Source organism: Equus quagga, chromosome 3 (genome assembly GCF_021613505.1).
Source record: "Equus quagga isolate Etosha38 chromosome 3, UCLA_HA_Equagga_1.0, whole genome shotgun sequence".
NCBI lineage: Eukaryota > Metazoa > Chordata > Mammalia > Perissodactyla > Equidae > Equus > Equus quagga.
This window is the reverse complement of record NC_060269.1, coordinates 142,030,950-142,049,772: the sequence shown is the minus strand read 5'-3', so window position 1 is coordinate 142,049,772 and position 18,823 is coordinate 142,030,950. Positions and strand designations below refer to the sequence as shown.

Here is an 18,823-nt window from a genome sequence, read left to right as displayed (position 1 = left end):
TGCCTCAATCTCCTCAGCGGTAAAATCGGAATACTAATTGTCTTGCCTCCTGGGGTTTTGAAAAGGATTTTTAAAGGTAATACTAGAGTATTTAGAGCAATGCGTGGCTAGTAGTGGGAGCTCAATTAATGCCAACTGAGCATTATTAATATTATCATTTTTGCTACTGCTTGTGTTACAGTGCATTGGGCCTCTTAGAGATTGTGAGTTCCAGGCTGCTTCCATTTTGGTGGGGTGGGGTTGGACATTTAAATATCTATTTGGGAGCATATTTAAAAACTAAAATTGCCAAAAGAGTGATACAAAAATTGTAGTAAACTATATTCTAAATGTTTACATTTCACAAATTAATGCTTTTAAACCAAAAAATACCACGGAAAATACAAGATTTCTAAAAACTAGGGGTACATAGAGCACAACAGGTTTTGGTCTGGTAGGGAGACAAGTGTAACGATGTAGAGTCTTATAACGCTGTCCTTGACCTCGTGACTGTATGTAAGCGCTGTTTGGCAAGAATATCAAAGGTCCGCAGGTTCACAGTTGAGCCCCACCCGAGGGCACCTCCCATCCCCAGCAGCAGAGCCTGGCATTTTCTCTCATATTTTAGTTACTTCTGCCCACGGCCGCTGCCTCTAAGACAGAGTTTCTCAACCACAGCCCCATCAGTGTTTGTGCAGGGATGCTGGGAGGGGAGGGGGCTGACCTGTGCATTGTCCGATGTTTACAGCATCTCTGGTCTCTACCTCCTAGATGCCAGTAGCAGCCCCCCACCCCTCTAGTCATCACCATCAAAAGTATCACCAGATATTGCCAAATATCGCCTGGGGAGCAAAATCACTCTTGGCAGAGAACCACTGCCCTAACACTATTGTAACCTTCTTGACGCAGGATCCCATATTATACATCTTTGTGTCACCGTCTCCCCACACACGGTGCCTTGTACACAGTACGCACACAGATGTTTGCTCAATAAACTTGTACCAGATAAGGCACACAGAAATACGGCCGTGGAGAACAGGCTGCAGCCCGCAACACATTTTGTTGTCAGAAGCTTCATTACCAGGAATAGAATCGCTAGAAGCCTGGAGGGGAGGGAAAGATCATTTATTTAGCACCTTCTGTGTGCCAGGCACTGTGCTGAGTGATCTGCATGTGCTATTTCGTTTTAATTCACACAACAATCCTGTGACAGATTAGGAAACTGAGGCATGAGAGTCTCAGACACTTGCTGAGAAGAGTAGGAATTGGAGCCCAGGTCTTCAGTAGTTGGAGTCCTCCTTAACCACACCTCCATTCAGCACGGCAAGGGTTTGCTGGGAATCGGTTGTTTCCCACAGAATTTTTCTAAAAATAATTACTTAGCCCTTAAAACACCAAAAGTTGACATAGGACCATCATTTGGGGCAGAAATATGACTCAAAAGTATTTTACACATCCTGCCTCTCAAAGCGTGCTTAATGTCAAAATCACTGACATTATTGGTCACTTATTCATGTGCCAAGCACTCTTCTAAGCATTTTATTTGTATTTTGTTATTCGTTAGCAGAAAAGCACGTGCTATTTCAAGGTTATCATGATGAAGATGAGCTGTGGTGTTTCAAAGATGTGAGCTCCAGCGTCAGCCCTGACACCCGTTTTTCCCATGAGAGAAATCGCTGGCACAGTCCATCCTCTGCCCACCACAAAGGTGGCCGCAGCATCAGGGTGAGCAAGCATATGGTAAGGGCCCTTTCTACGTGGTAGAGCTCTGCACAGGCTTTGGGGACACGCTTCTTTATTTTCATTGTGAAGAGACCATGGAAGTGAACCTCAATTATAGGGAAGGAAAATGCCATTTCCACTCCCGTGTTCCTCTGCCCCCTCCGCGCTCTCCAAGAGGGGTTCCTGGAACTCCTGTTGGTTAACAATGCAACCTACTGAACCCCCTTCCAGACTTCTGTGACCACATACGGAATTTTACTGTGCCACTTCTGCCTAATTTTGCTCCCCACAGTTATTGCCAGTGGCTGTTGCCAGTCTCATGACATTCAATTGACGCTCAGCAATAGACTAAAAGTCAAAATTAAAAAGCCACAGTATAAGATAGAAATATTTTATTCCTAGTGCCTACAGATTAAAAGAAAAAGATCTGCAGTGGTTACCAGAGGTGGGGGGTGGCGGGAGGGGAATTGGATGAAGGTGGTCACAGGTACAAACTTCCGGTTATGGGATAAGTCAGTCCTGGGGATGTAATGTACAACATGATGACTACAGTTAACACCGCTCTATGGTATATTTAAAAGTTGCTGAAAGAGTAGATCCTAAAAGCTCTCATCACAAGGAAAAAAACTTTTTTTCTTGTATCTATATGAGATGATGGTTGTTAACTAAACTTATCGTGGTAATCATGTCACAATATATGTAAGTCAAGTCGTTATGCTGAATGCTTTAAACTTATACAGTGCTATATGTCAATTATATCTCAATAAAACTGAAAGAAAAAAATGGAAAAGACAGATCTTCGATGTTAGAAGAGATAAATACCCAAGCTGGGTGGTTGTTATTTGCTAACACGTTAGAAGAGCACTTTTCTGTCCCATTTCAGATGACATGATAGGCAGGGCAATGGAAGAGAGGAATGTTAATTGTTGGGGTCCAGGCCGCCCCAAATTGACTCATGTTGCAATTTTACCCACGGTAGATGCATCCAGTGATAAATCCAGAAGTCGTAAAGCTTTGTTTACACATTTCAATTAAAAGCCTTGAGAACAGTGGTCATTTATGGTATTAATAACAGTTCTGCAGATCCTGACAGCAGTGACATTTTAGAGAAAGAAATGCCCGGGCGCCCATCAAAGAGATCAACATTTGATACTGTGCACTGTTGGTAATATTCAAGTGCTAATCATTCTATCTTCATTTTCCTTCTACACTTTGCTTTTTTTGAGATTGGTTTAGTGTCTCTTTATAGTCAGATCTGCCTGGTTTTGCCTGCCAATAACTTCCTCGTCATTAAAAGGTCCACGCCAGGGATATTTAAATACTTGCAATGAGGGACAATTAACCCCTCTGCTGAAACATTAGTCTAGTGGGAGATATAGGGTTACTTCCTTCAGTAACACGCTCCTGTCCACTGCAGTCGGGTGAAGACCGTCTCTGTAGAGGCTTCCGGATGTGGTTGTAGTAAACACGGGCTGTGGGGGCAGGTGCTGAGGGACGACCAGGGAATGGATTTGAAATCTTCAAATGGTGTATTTGGAAGAGCTGACCTTAGAGCGGGGAATTGCCAGGTGTCCAGATGATGTCAATGACCCCCACTGCTGCTCCGACGACACCTTGGGCATGACCTGCACCCGCTAGAATGCCTGGATGGTTCAGAAAGGCGTGGTATGGGCTGGCATCTTTACTCAGCTTCTCCTCCTTCGTCCTGATCATCGTTGCCCTGGCGGTGCCCCACTGGCTGAGTGGGAAAATCCTCTGTCAGACTGGAGTGGACCTGGTCAATGCCACGGATCCAGAGCTGGTCAAGTTCATCGGGGACATTTACTATGGACTCTTCCGAGGGTGCAAGGTGCGGCAGTGCGGGCTCGGGGGCCGCCAGTCCCAGTTCACAAGTGAGTATATTTGGGGCGTGAATTTAGAACACTGGTTTTTCAAAACTTATAAGGGCAATTATGTCTAAATGTAGAGTGCAACTGCTGCCTCAATGTCAGGTGTGATGACAAAGTCCTCAGTAAGCCAAGAGTTCTTGTTCAGCACCAAGAAAAGACCTTTTTTTTTTTTCTATAGAGGCTTATAGAAACATTAGGAATAGGGACTTCTATATCTTTGTGGTTTACCTCTATTACTAATAACTTTTGGAACATTGAGTGCATCCATGTGTCAGACATTCTACTAAGTGCTTTACGTGTCTGTCTCTTTTAAGCCTTATTATGAATTTATAATGAAGGGATTATTAACATTCCCATTTTGTGGAGAACTACACTGACGCTTGGAGAGGTTACCTGACTTGTCTGAGGTCACCCAGTCAGAAAACAGCAGAGCCAGACTTCAGACCCATGCCTCGTGACTGGGGTATTCTCAGCCAGCCAAGCACGTGGGGGTGTAGATTGCCTGCAGAGATGAAACCTTCAGGAAACATGGTGGCTGCTCCCACTGAGGTTTATATAAAAGCTTTGTAGCTTGGGAGAAAGCAAAGGGGCTCTGTGCCTGGGCTCTGGAATCAGACTGCCCCGGTCAAAGCTCAGCTCGAATGTTTACCGGCGAGGAGCAAGGCACAGGACTGCTCCCAGTGAACGTGAGCTGGCGGGGACGTCGGCTGGCATCCAGTGTCATCAGAGCTGCTCTGGATGTAAACAGAGCAGGAAGCCAAACCCAGCTTATGAAGGGTCTTCTGGGAAGAAAAACAAAACAAAACAAAACAAGGCAATATTCTGTAAGCCTTTAGAATCAAACAATTAGATCGCTGGTGAGAACAGTGTCCTACAAAATTGTAATTAATCAACATAATACTAATGCAAAGGGATAGGAATTATATTCATTATTTGATTTCTGTATTTGAGAATTGTAATTTTTACAATCCTGGCCAAGGTAAGTTATCTTATTAAATATATAAAGACAGAAAGCTGGACCATTGACAAAGATAATAATACAAATTGGCATCATTTATATACATGAAGGAAACATATTTGTTGTGTGTATGCAAGAAAAAAGTCTCTAGGGAAACTTACATTTCCCTAACAATTAAATTGGACCAGGGATCTTGGAAAATAGCTCTATTAAAAACATAACATAAAAAGCTGAAAACACATACACACATAAACAAAGAAATAAAAATAAAGCACATGTTCAAAGGAGATCATGACAACTATATGCAGGCCTCGGTTCTGAACTGGGGCTGTTTGCTATAAAGGACATCCCTGAGACGATTTGTGGGAATTGAATGAGTGTCAGGGTTAAACGTCAATCGTGTTAACCTAATGATTTTGATAGTTGCATGGTGGTTATGTAAGAGAATGTCCTTTTTGAGGAAATAAACTCTAAAGTATTCAAGCATGAAGGGGCAATTTACCCTCAAATGGTTCAGGAGAAGGAAAAAAAAAAAACCTTTATACCATTATTGCAATTTTTCTGAAGTTTGAGACTATTTCAAAACCACAAAACAATTTTTTCAAGGGGGAAATGGCACAATTTTTAAAATAATCATAGGTCATTGAAATTAAGTAATCTCTCATAAGGGAAGTTCCAAAGCTTGAACGTGGGCGTGGCAGATTCAATAGCAGCAATATTCCAAAGACTTTAATAAGCAAGACAGTGCTTAGGGAAAATAATAAAAGTAGCCCATGGAAATTATATAGCATGATGTATCATGTTACCATGATAACCACCTTCTTGTTATCAGTGCCTTCAAGGCAATTCCGACTCCTAGCAACCCTGTGGACAGCAGCATGGGACCCTGCCTGGTCTTTTTCGCGCCATCCTCTCACCTTCCTGCGCTATATCAGACAATGCTCCGCTGCTATTCATAGGATTTTCATGGCCAATTTTTTCAGAAGTGGGTGGCCAGGTCCTTCCTCCTAGTCTGTCTTAGTCTGGAAGCTCTGCTGAAACCTATCCACCATGGGGGACCCTGCTGATATTTGAAATACTGGTGGCAGAGCTTTCAGCATCACAGCAACATGCAGCGGCCACAGTATGACAATCAACAGACAAGTGGTGTGGTTCCCTGCCCAGGAAATGAACCCTGGCCAAAGTAGTGAGAGTGCCGAATCTTAACCACTAGATCACCAGCGCTGACAACTGCCTTCCTACATACTAGATAAGTTGTCTGTTATGTTTATTATTTATTATCTGTCTCCACCTCTACAGTATGTAGTACCATGAGGGCAAGGATCTTGTTTGTTCGTTGATGATCCCAAGCCCACAGAACAGTGCCTAGCACATACTAGGCACTCAAAAACACTGGCTGAATGAATAATGATAAGAATACTTTTTTTTTGAGGAAGATTAGTCCTGAGCTAACATCCACGGCCAATCCTCCTCTTTTTGCTGAGGAAGACTGGCCCTGAGCTAACATCCTTGCCCATCTTCCTCTACTTTATATGTGGGATGCCTGCCACAGCATGGCCTGACAAGTGGTACATAGGTCTGCACCCGGGATCCTAACTGCTGTGCCACCAGGCAAGCCCCACGAATAGAGTACTTTTAAACTCATTTGTCCCGAATGTTCACATACAAGATGCCAGACATGTACCCTCAGCTATCCTGCTCCTCCACAACCCTGTCACGTAGGAGGAGGAGACTGAGGCTCAGAGAGGTTAAACAACTCACGGCTGTGTGACCCTGGCTAAACTATGTATTTAACTTTTCGTGTCCTCATTTGTAAGAGTGAGAGAGGGCTGCCATGAGTGGTAAAAGAAAGAATATATAGGGGCCAGCCCAGTGGCGCAGTGGTTAATTGTGCACATTCCGCTTTGGCAGCCTGGGGTTTGCCGGTTCAGATCCCGGGTGCGGACATGGCACCACATGGCAAGCCATGCTGCAGTAGGCGTCCCACATATAAAGTAGAGGAAGATGGGCACAGATGTTAGCTCAGGGCCAGTCTTCCTCAGCAAAAAGAGGAGGATTGGCAGCAGTTGGCTCAGGGCTAATCTTCCTCAGCAAAAAAAAAAAAAAAAAAGAATGTGTATATGTGCCTGGGCATTGTCCGCCCTCAATATATGTAGCTGTTGTCCTTTATCTTCATGGATCATACGCTTTTATGGTTGTAGATTTTAAGCTGGAAACTTAAATTTAATCCTTAAGTCAGAGACATCAAATACTTTTGGAAAATGGGTACAAACACGAAAGGCAAGCAAGCAATAGCTTTCCTCGGGTGGCTCTGCATGACAGGACCATATGTGGACTTGCCCCTTAAAGGATCATTAATAGAAGGAACTGATGCATTAAAACTCCTGAGGAAAGATTTGAATTTCTAAGTAACGACACAGATGAAAAATAGTAAGATCTCGTTTAACTGGGAATCTGGAGGCTTGGGGTATGACCCATGAATGTGGGAGCTAAATGAGATTCAGCTTTTGCCAATAAAGATTTTTTAAGATATAGTCAATACACGTCCTACTGTGGAAGCTAAGGACTGTGCGCTATTTCACCACCCTATCCACATCGTCCTATATGCCCCAGATTCCCCGTCTCCCATCCTCCTAATATAGTCATGTCTCAACTTTTTATTAAGTCAAATCCAGAGAGGGTTCATATCGTTATATGGATATGATTAGTTCTCTTTAAAAGTTGCATTTTGTGGTTGTACCTTAATTTATTAACTCAATCTCCTATCGATTTATCTTTTGGTTTTTTTCCCAATCTCTTGCTACTGTAATGAATATTCGATATATACAGCTCTGAGCATGTGTGGGAGTGCTTTTCCTAAAAGTGAAATTGCTTTGATAGTTGCTGTCAGATTGCCCTCCAAGGACGTTGAGTGAGTGAATATCCTTATGCGGTTTGACAGCACTTCTTTCCCGACACCTTCATCGACATGGTGTGTTAGCACACGTTTTGATCTTTGCCAATCACATAGGTGATAGGTTTCTATTTTAGGTCTTTGATGAGGATTATTATGCTTGTCGCGTGTCCTAAGGATCACATGGGCAAGAAAAGGGACAATGTAACAATTAGGTCATCAGGCATCAGCTACCATGTTTGGAATAAAAAGGGGCTTAGAGTTTGAAAAGAAAAACACATCTAAGGGACACTGACATTGAAGGGAAGGGAAGGAAAGAGAGAAGACTTACAAAGAAAAATCCCTTGGAAAGAAGCTCATTTTCCAGGGTAAAGTTTCCGATGCTGATGAGATAACTATATGGAGGTAAATATAAATGGAAATACAGAACCGGAAAGAAAGTTAGATCAGAGCTAAAGACATAACCGTGGAGTATCTGGAAACTTCCAAGTGGAAAGGGCACCTGAAAGGGAAATGGACAAAAATTCTCATTCTTCAGGCTTGGGAGACAACCAACATCCGTGAATAAAGGGAGGCAGGTGAACCAGCAACAGAGCCAGAGGAGAGGGGAAAGGAGTTAATAAAATCTACCTCATGTCCTTGTCACCAGGATTGAAGGCGATAACAGATGTAAAGGGCTTGGCCCATGACTCTGCTCAGTAAATGTTGATTACCCGCAATTCATACGCAGCTATTACTATCCCCATTGCACTGATGAGGAAACTGTGGCTTTGAGAATTCACAGGACTTTTCCCAAGTCAGAGAGTAAAACTAATGACAGCAACAACAACAACTGCCATTTTTGAGAACTGACTCTTTCCCAGCAATACTTGAAGTACTCTACTATGTTACATCATGGAATTTTCACAGCTAGTATGTGGTGGCAAATATCAAGAAAACAAATACAAATTAATATTTCACTAAATTATTCTGCTACATTGATATGGCAAATTAATACTCTAATAAAGTATTATGCAACATGGGGGATAAGTGTCCATCTTACATGGGAAAATAATGCCTACCTTGCTGAGTCATTATGAGGGCTCCAATATGATGCTCCTAGCTTCACATTGGTGCCCATTCAGTGGGTGCTATTATTATTTTCATGCATTTCACTTGATCCACTCAACGATCTTGTAAGATGGGTAGGGGAGGCAAGGTTTAGAGGATCCTGTTTTATAGGTGTGGCAAATGAATGAAACCAGGATTTAAACCCAGAACTTTGGGTACCAGATCCAGGCTTCACTTTGCTCCACCCTTCCACGCTCTTCAGTTATGCCCGAGACCTCTTCTACCTCTCTCGTTCACTGAAGGCGACTCTCTGACCCAGATTGAAGCTTTGCAATCAGCCCTCTGGCTGATTCTCTTGCTAGCCTCCTTTGCTAAAGAGACACCATCTGTGGCTTGTGTACATCAGCTCACCCCAGATCCCAGCGCTTTGAGGTTAATGCAACTTAAATTGCCAGCTGGGGTACATTTCCATTTTGCATCCACCCCAAGGAAGAGAGAATTGTTGGTCAACTTGTCAGTTGACCAGGCCATGAATTCATCTCGGGAAGTCTCCTGCTCTTTGAAAACCCAGCACTTGCTGCCTTGCCCTTACTCCCCTCTGTTAAAGCCTTTATGATCAGCGAGCTTGGGCTGTTGGAACTTGAGCCGAGCTCTGACGTTGAAATACTGGCTGTGTCTTCTCTCCTCAGTCTTCCCGCACCTGGTGAAGGAGCTCAATGCCGGCCTTCACGTGATCATTCTGCTGCTCCTCGTCTTGGCCTTGGCCCTGGCTCTGGTCAGCATGGGCTTTGCCATCCTCAACATGATCCAGGTTCCGTACAGGGCAGTCAACGGCCCCGGGGGCATCTGCCTATGGAATGTCCTTGCAGGTAAGGAAGGCCCCTAGAGAGAGAAGTGCCTGCTCCCGCCATCACCAGGCTGAGTTCCAAGTAACTGGGCGGAAGGTGTGAAGGAATTAAAATAAAATGCCCCACCTCAGCCTTCACTCCACTGGTCTATAACCTCCCTGATGGGCGTGAATGTCCTCTTTACTCAACGTTGCAGAATCTCTCTGTCACCATAAAGAACCGAATTGTTAACGCGCATGAGTGGCTGAGGACTTAGAGGAGTAAAGAGAGGTCAGGCTGAGAGGAGAAGAGAGAAGACACAGAGCTGGGGGTGGAAGAGGCAGGGACGTGGGCAGACTGAGGAGGTAGAGCTGCTGCGAGCCTGGGAAGAACCCTCACAAATGACAAAAGAGAAGGGACCTGCTTTTTTTCCCCACAACCTCCCCATGAGGCAGTATTATTAGACCCATAGTTACAGATGAAGAGCCTGAAGCTCAGAGAAGTTAAAAAGTGCACCCAAGGTCACACAGCAGTGAGTAGCAGAGGTGGGCTTCCAACCCAGGTACAACTGATTCTTAGCCCTTTGTCTTTTCATTAATCCATGGTCTCGTTTATGACTGTGATGTATTTTCCAAGACAAAAGTGGGGGGGGGGTGTGTTTGATTTTGGAGTATATTGATACACAGAAAGTAATACACATTTAGTTATGCGCTTAAAAAATCATCTATAATGAAAATAACAAAATCCCAAGAAATGAGGGCTGTTTCAAAAAACCCAGGTCAAGTGATCAAGGCATCATCATGGCAGTAACCGTATGCCATACAGGGTGACCATACAGTATAAAAACAGATAATGTGGTTTTATCCTGTGTTAGAATGGAATGTCAGTATATATTTGCCTGTGTTTACAGACTGGGGCCATCCTGTAGAATTATTTATGTACACGGTGTCAACTGAGGGAAAAGCACTACAGTTTAAACATCAGATATTTATTTGGGCAATTAGAATTGCAATTCGGGAGACACACATTCAGGTAGAGACCCAAAACGTGCCCTGCTAGTGAGTAAAAGTCAGGGGCTTTTAAAGGCAAAGAAGGGAGTTTGTATCACAAGAATTTTAATTGGAGTTGGAGGCAGAGAGCTAGTCTTGGCTAAACATTGATGACTATTGATTCTGTCTTCGGAAAGTCCACAATCCTCAGTCTTTGTGATCAGGATGTCCATTCTCCTGCTGACTTCTCAAACAATTGCTTAGAAAAAATTGCCGTTTGGGCCCAGTCCAAAGGTTTAGCTCAGTTCAAGGTTCAAAACAGCAAAGCAGTTTCTCTGAAAAGGCAGCTCCAGTTCCATTTTAAAATGGCTCCAGTGTAGTCAATTTTGACAATGGCTTGCCCCCATCTAGACCACAGGTGTCTTGTTATCTCTGCTTGAATCCTCATAGCGGCTGGCGTGTAAAATGTACTCAATTCTGCTTATCTCTGTCAATACACCTCCCTGGAGAGACAGTACTCTCAAGCCCTGTGGACAAGAGTATTTTAAAAAAGTAATTTGGTGGCCAGCCCCGTGGCCAAGTGGTCAAGTTCGCATGCTCTGCTTCGGCAGCCCAGGGTTTCGCCGGTTCGGATCCTGGATGCAGACATGGCACTACTTGTCAGGCCATGCTGAGGCAGCGTCCCACATAACACAACCAGAGGAGCTCACAGCTAGAATATACGACTAGGTACTGGGGGGCTTTGGGGAGAAGAAGAAGATTGGCAACAGATGTTAGCTCAGGTGCCAATCCTTAAAAAAAATTAAAATTAAAAAAATTTGAAAAGCAGTTGGGCAAAACTTTAGTGTCAAAAGGCATAAAAATATGAATATCCTTTGATTAAACAATTCCAATAGAGATGTCTGCTAAGGAAATAACTGGAAAAGATCCCAAAGATGTGCATAAAAAGATATTCACCAAAGCACTGTATAATACCAAAAAATTAGAAGCAATCTAGATTTCCAGAAATAAGGTCATGCAAAATTAAACTTAAGTAGGTGCATCACTAGGATAAAACGTCACACACCAGTTTAAAGTGGTACTGTAACAGAATGTTTAACAACGTGGAAAAACATTCAAGTAAGGGAAGGATCCCATGTAGAATGGTCAAGGCACCATAATACTAATTGTTCAAGAGAAACCAATGTAAAGAAATACACTAAAATGTTCAGTGTTTATACCTGGCTTTTAGGGTAAAAGTAAATTTGTGTTTTCATCTTTATGGTTTTCTCTGGTGTCCAGATTTTATTCAATGAGGATGTAATAGTCTAAACAAAAAGCATAATATACGTGTTTTTAAAAGTAGTAATTAAAATCAAAGCAGTAGAAAAGGAGAGAGAGACAGAGAGACCTACAATGGCGAAGTCTGCTGCCACCGGCAGAGAAGCTGGCGAAGGTGGAATCTTTCCAGTCTTGCCTGCTCTGCTTTCTTTTCCTCCTCCCCTTAAATCGTCGTCTTATCCTTAGGGTGGAAAAGGATAATTTTTTTTTTAAAGATTTTATTTTTTCCTTTTTTCTCCCCAAAGCCCCCCCCGTACATAGTTGTATATTCTTCGTTGTGGGTCCTTCTAGTTGTGGTATGTGGGACGCCGCCTCAGCGTGGTTTGATGAGCAGTGTCATGTCCGCGCCCAGGATTCGAACCAACAAAACACTGGGCCACCTGCAGCGGAGCGCGTGAACTTGACCACTCGGCCACAGTGCCAGCCCCTTGGAAAGGATAATTAAGGAGAAGAGAGCAGTCTAGTCCTCTTGAAACCCCAGTCTGCAAAGTAAGGTCTTCTTACATCTTCCCACGTAGCCCTCAGGGTCTACATCCACTGCTAAAATATTTAGAGATTGAACTTATCCAAATGTGGAGACCCTGTAACTGGGTAAAGGAAAAAAATCAGAAGGGTCGGGATTCAAAATTGATCTGATATGCTTCATATTTTCTTTCTCCCATACCTCTCGCCTCTCACACTGTGGGGTCATCTACTGCTTTTCAAAGCAAATTACTATTTATGTCATCCTAAGAAGTTTTTAAACCCAAAGCGAGTTTGTTTCCTGGGCCACAGAAATGGTGCCTCACCTATAGTCGTTACCCCTGCAGAAAGGAGCTGTGAATGAGGGGACCTTTCTGGGTTTCAGGCGGAGTTGTGGCTTTGGCCATCACCAGCTTCGTGGCAGCGGTGAAATTTCACGACCTGACCGAACGGATCGCCAACTTCCAGGAGAAGCTCTTTCAGTTCGTCGTGGTGGAAGAGCGGTACGAGGAGTCGTTTTGGATCTGTGTGGCCAGTGCCTCGGCCCATGCTGCAAACTTGGTTGTGGTGGCCATCAGTCAAATTCCTCTCCCGGAGATCAAGACCAAAATAGAAGAGGCCACAGTCACGGCTGAGGATATCTTGTATTAATAGCCATCTGCTCACACCCTTTCCTACATCAGTTCTGCAGTGTGAATGGAGACCTCGTTTGTTCAGCAGGCTTCACAGTCCAGAAGATCCATGTTCTTGGTGGTAAGAAGAAGAAGGAAGTTGAAGGAGGGAGGGTGGTGCCTGGGCCAGAAAAGAAAAACTTTCCCGAATTCCTGGCATCTCTGCCCTTTTTTCTCACTGACCTTGGAGTTAGAGTTGGAGACTCTGCCACTTGCTGGCTGTGTGCTGGACAATTCACTTACTGTCTGCATCTCAGTTTCCTCATCTGTAAAATGGGGATATTAACGACCTCACAAGGTTGTAATGAGGTTTACATGGGCAATAATGTTCCCAGCCTTTGCATATGGTAGAGCATGCTACCAATATAAGGTACTGTCCACTCTGAGACATGTCTCTAGACCCCCGATCTATTTCATACAATATTAGGGGGATACAGAGAGGCATATGATAATGTCCCTGCCCTCCACAAACACCTAATCTTTCCATACGACACAGGAATCGGATAGCAACAGTGACACTAAGAATGAAAATAACTACCTTTTTTGGAGTGGTTACTACATGCAGTTATAGGATTTTTACATATATTCACTCATTGGGTCCTCACTACAAACTCAGATTGTCAGTACTATTTTATTACCATTTTATAGCAGAAGAAATTGAAGCGAGAGGTTGGGTAACTTGCGGAGGGCAGGAATTAAATCAAGGAAGTCTGGAGCCAGAGTTTATACTTGTAACCACTTTGCTCCTCTATTGTGTGACGTCAAGCCATGGCAATGCACCCTGATCAATGCTCTGTTAGTTCAAGCATAAAGGACCGAGGAAGGGATTAATTCTTCAGGATGGAAGGTGGTATTAAAGAAAGTGTCACAGAGTTGACATTTGATCTGTACTTTGAAAGATGAGTCGATCTTTTCCAGTGGTGAGGGAAGCAGGGCTGGAGAAGGGCATTCCAGGATAAGTCAGTAATGAGGGAAGGCACAAGGTATGAAATTACAAGGAGGGCTGGGAAGCACGTGAATACCCAGTGAGGTTAGACTGTTGGTCTAATTCACCTGTTGGAGAAACCCAGGTGTCTTGTGTTGGGTTTTCCTGAGTGGTACTGTGATGGTTAATTTTATGTGTCAACTTAGGTAGGCCATGGTACCCAGATAATTGGTTAAACACTATTCTAGGTGTTTTTGTGAAAGTATTTTTTGGATGGGATTAATGCTTAAATCAGTGGACTTTGAGTAAAGCAAATTGCTCTCCCCAGTGTGGATGGGCCTCGTCCAATCAGTTGAAGGCCTTCTCTGGAGAACCCTCACACATACATGTACACAACTTAATTCATTTTCCCATGATGCCAACTGGGGTGAATCCTTGCCCCAGTCTTCTGTCTTCATGCCAAGTAAAAGTTGTCTATCCTCCAAATTAGCTCCATCTAGAATGACACCTGATTGGGACTCACTCTACCTTTGTTTAACTCTCCACTTCAGGAAGTTTCCATGGCATCTCTTCTGTTCTAATTGCTTATGATTTCCTGCTGTGCTCACCTGTCTCTTCCAGCCCTCTTTCGCCATCCCAGACATAGCTTCAGTACTATTTAATGGACTGAGGTCACTCATCAAATATGCAGATGACACATGGCTGGAAGGGATAGTTAACATGATAGGAGATGGATCCAAAAGATAGCAACAGACTGCAGTGCTGTCTTGAAAACAGTGGAAATGTCAATGTCCTATCAAGTTTAACAGAAAGTCCTGCTAACAGTTAAAGAAAATAACATAAATACAGAAGACTCTGGCAACAGTTTCTATCATAAACATCTGAGGATCTTGGTAAATTTATTCATTCAACAAGTATTGAAACTGATCTAGCTGCTGGGAGCAGAGCAGTGAACACACAGACAAAAATCCCTCCCCTCTGGGGGCTGGCCCTGTGGCCGAGTGGTTAAGTTTGCGCGCTGCGCTGCAGGCGGCCCAGTGTTTCGTTGGTTCGAATCCCGGGCGAGGACATGGCACAGCTCATCAAACTATGCTGAGGCAGTGTCCCACAACTAGAAGGACCCACAATGAAGAATATACAACTATGTACTGGAGGGGCTTTGGGGAGAAAAAGGAAAAAAAAAATCCCTGCCCTCTGGAGATTTCATTCTCCCGGCGGCTGAGGGTGATTCATACTGAGACAGCTTGTGCTGGAGCACAGTGGCCCAGCCATAGCCTTCAGACTCACTGTGGCCTTCAGGTATATGCAGACCGTCAGGTAGGGACAGAGTGAGTTCAGTTTTTCTTCTAATGGTCGAATTGCCTTATCGAGATGGTAACCTTGATTAAGATGGCTGTGTACCAAGGAGGCAAAGTAAAGGCTTTTGTACGTGTGTGCATTTTTCTGGTGACAAGTTCATAGCTTTCAAAAGATTTCCACAGCGTCTACACCACCTTTAAAGTGTCAAACCGGGATCCATCAGGTAGCAGCCATAATGTTACTGGAGATAATCAGGTTCGATCTGAAAGTCGTCTCTTAAGGATACTGCAGAAGGGATTCCTGTAGGGGATTTGGCATGTTTTGTTGGGGGTGAGGGGCGGAGAGGGAAGAAGGGAAATTAAATATCTGGGTCACAAAATTCACTCATATGATCAGTCAAATGTATAGAGAAAATGTAGCTTCTTTATTTTGACTACAGTTAATCTGGCCATTTTGTAAGAAAAAATACTAATAAATGCCCAGTCCAGTTTAAATTTAACCCAGCCTGATCATTTATACCATCCCTCCAGGTAACGTTAAGCCTTTCTGGGATAAGATGGCTGGCTCCCCAGATAACCCCTCTGTCTCTGCCTGTCTCCTGAAGATGGTTCTAGGGTTACGGGAGAGGGAGGCACACACACACACATACTCCTGATGTCCAGGAAGCATCCCCTCGCTTCCTGCTGGTTCTGGGGCTACACGGCTGGGCTCTTTGGGCTCCTGTCTCCCTGGCTGCTGCTTACCCAGCCAGCCTTCCCAGGGCTGTCTGAGGCTGGAGTAAATTCTGAAATGTTCTCTCAACTGAGCCGAGCCCGCTCACTGCCTAGAAGACTTGTCCTCAACTTGTATCCCACTGCCGACTCCTGAGTGACCACCAGCTCCTCCCTCCAGCGCACCCGTCCACTGGTCCACACCCGGGCTCTGCTGCAGAGTTACCCACCTGCAGCCTAAGAGCCCCACCTGGTGTCAACACAGCATCCTGTCTGTTCGGTCCCAGCGGTGCCTCTCCATTCTCTCTTACCAAGTAACTAAGGTGACTCACAGGCTACTATCGTCTTCTCAAACTGCAGACTTGAAAGAGTCCCTGCCACTATATATGATGTAGTCTAAATACAAAATAAATTCCATTTTGAAAAGGAAGTGTCTGATTTTCAAAGTCACCCATGAGGGCTATAAGCATATAATTGATATGAAAGTAAAACCTCAGACACAGAGCCCATTGAGATGGTCATATTTTCCCCACACCTATAAAAAAATTCACCAAACTCACTTACGGTCTAATGCTTCAAGGCAGGCTTAACAATAACTGAAGTCAAACAGGGGACACAGGTTGACATGCCTTAGGTGGGGCCCAGCCGTTTTGAAGTCTCCATTTCCTCATTTATAAAATGAGAAAGTCACACTACATGATAACGACCACCAACCAGTGTGGGCCAGGCACTCAACATACTCTCTCCCTAATTCTAACAACAATTAATCAAGATAAATACTATTGTCTTTATTTTACAGATGGGCAATTTTAGGTTCAGAGAATTTAAGTCACTTGCTCAGGTCACATTATTAACAAATAATGGAGAAAGGAGTCAACCCTGATCTCTACAATGTCAAAGCCGCCATTTTCCCACTACGCCATGATTGTCTAGTCCTTGAAAGACTTTGAAGGCTCCTTCCCAGGGCTCCTGCAGATGGGGGCCGTGCAGGTTGCACACCATCCAAGGGGTAGCTGCTCACATCTAGCCCACGCTCCCCTGGCTTGTCGTGGTCTGTGCCCTCAGGGGTGCTTCCACTCAGAGAGGGTGTCTTTTCCTGATGCTCATCAAGATGTCTGATGGGCTCATAGTGCCCTATCCCAGTCCGTGTAAAGTCAAAATGTTAATCATGATATTATTTTATGACGTTGATTAGAGTGTGATAATGATTCATTTTCATATGTCCTTCAAAGGTAACTATCATATGCATACATTGATATATTATTACTAATACTAACTGCAGGCATCAAAGCCAATGAAACTTAGCTGAATTCAGAGAATTAATTGGTCATCCATGAAATGAAGTCTTACTCTATATTCACTGTGTGAAATCTGAGCAATAGATGATGTTTCCATCCATTGAGGCTGCTATAACAAATTACCATAGGCTGGGTGGCTTAAACAGCAGAAGTTTATTTCTCACCGTTCTGGAGGCTAGAAGTCTATGATCAAGGTGCTGGCAGATCTGGTGTCTGGTAGGAACCTGCCTCCTGGCTTGCAGGCCATCTTCTCATCATATCCTCACATGGCAGAGAGCAAAGAGCTAGGACAATGTCTCATGACTCTTCTTGTAAGGGCACTAATCCCATTCAGGAGGGCTCCACCCTCATGACCTAAACCTCGTGAAGACCAACTCCCTCCTAAGTACATCACCTTGGGGGTTAGGATTTCACCATATAAATTTGGGAGGAACACAAATATTCAGTCCATAATACACGATTTTCATTAATGAAAATATACCAATAAAATATACAGTTAATCAAAGACTTTTGAGTTGTAAGAACCTTTCCATGTCAAATCAGAGCAAAGTTATGTTACAAATATACTTACCTCTCTTTTTCAAGAAAAATATGAAACTCTAAGAAAATTGAATTAAGCAATTCTTCATATTTCCAAAAGCATGTAATAAAAATATGCTAGCACTTCCGTTTTTTAAAAGTGCCATTTTCCGGGGCTGGCCCTGTGGTAAAGTTTGCGTGCTCTGCTTCAGCAGCCCAAGGTTTTGTCAGTTCGGATCCTGGGTGCAGACGTAGCACCGCTCATCAAGCCACGCAGAGGCAGCGTCCCATGTGGCACAACTTGAAGGACCTACAACTAGAATATACAACTATGTATTGGGGGGCTTTGGGGAGAATAAGAAGAAAAAAAAAGAAATAAGAAAAAGAGAAGACGGGCAACACATGTTAGCTCAGGTGCCAATCTACAGGGAAAAAAAAGTTCCCTTTTCTAAATCATAAGGGCACTTTGCTGTAGTTGATGGTTAATAAAGAGAACTAATGCATGCTCTAGCCAAAGTTTGCAACATAATCCAAAATGACAATTGTGTTAGTTTCCTATTGCTGCTGGAGCAAATTACCACAAACTGGGTGGTTGAAAACAATGCAAATTTATTATCTTAAGCGTTTTGGAGGCCAGAAGTCCCAAATGGGTCTTACTGGGGTAAATCCAGGTGTCGGCAGGCCTGCATTCCTTCTGAAGGCTCCTGGGGAAAATTTGTTCCCTTGCCTCTTCCAGCTTCTAGAGGCCTCCTGCATTCTTTGGCATCGATCTCATCACTCCAACCTCTGCTTCCACCATAATAGGTGATGATTCCGACCCTCCTGCCTCCCTCTTATAAGGATCCTTGTGATTCCGTTGGGCCCACCCAGATCATTCAGGACATCGGTGGGGGGCATTTTTCCACCTACCACAAGGATGCTATTCAAATCTAGTATTTCTCGTGCTAACAGTATTCTGGAAAAGAAAATAATGTTTACATATAAAATAAATTAACAGAATATTTTATTATAATTAATAATTACTAACAGATGGGGATCACGATTTAGAAAATCTTGCTGGGCGTGGGTGCTCACCTACATTCTCTACATGAAGTACAAATACTTATACATTATGCTGAGCACATCTTTGGAAATCATCGAGGGGCAGAAGGAGAGTAGGTAAGGCACAGGGAATCTCAGAGTTGAACCATGCTCTCAGGATATGGTGCTGGAGAGGGACGCAGCCACTCAGAGAGGTCCCTGTGCCCATTTTAGATGAATTTCTGTATGTGAAGATCTCTTCTTCTTCCTCCTCCTCTTCACCGTCATCTTC

At 43.7% G+C, this 18,823-nt stretch overlaps 1 protein-coding gene across 1 annotated transcript; it reads left to right on the top strand.

Moving 5' to 3' along the window:
* The first annotated feature begins 3,207 nt into the window (after positions 1–3,207).
* CLRN2 (clarin 2) lies at positions 3,208–14,753 on the top strand. The gene is made up of 3 exons (XM_046657086.1): positions 3,208–3,593; positions 9,181–9,360; positions 12,475–14,753. The coding sequence occupies exons 1-3, from the start codon at positions 3,341–3,343 to the stop codon at positions 12,738–12,740; spliced, it is 699 nt and encodes a 232-aa protein (XP_046513042.1). The 5' UTR covers positions 3,208–3,340; the 3' UTR covers positions 12,741–14,753.
* The last annotated feature ends 4,070 nt before the right edge of the window (positions 14,754–18,823 follow it).

Bases quoted from the DNA above. Each gene is read 5' to 3' on its own strand.
- CLRN2 (XM_046657086.1), top strand. From the start codon at position 3,341: ATGCCTGGATGGTTCAGAAAGGCGTGGTATGGGCTGGCATCTTTACTC. The intron at 3,594-9,180 runs GTGAGTATATTT...TTCTCTCCTCAG, and splicing joins CCGCCAGTCCCAGTTCACAA to TCTTCCCGCACCTGGTGAAG. The intron at 9,361-12,474 runs GTAAGGAAGGCC...TCTGGGTTTCAG, and splicing joins CCTATGGAATGTCCTTGCAG to GCGGAGTTGTGGCTTTGGCC.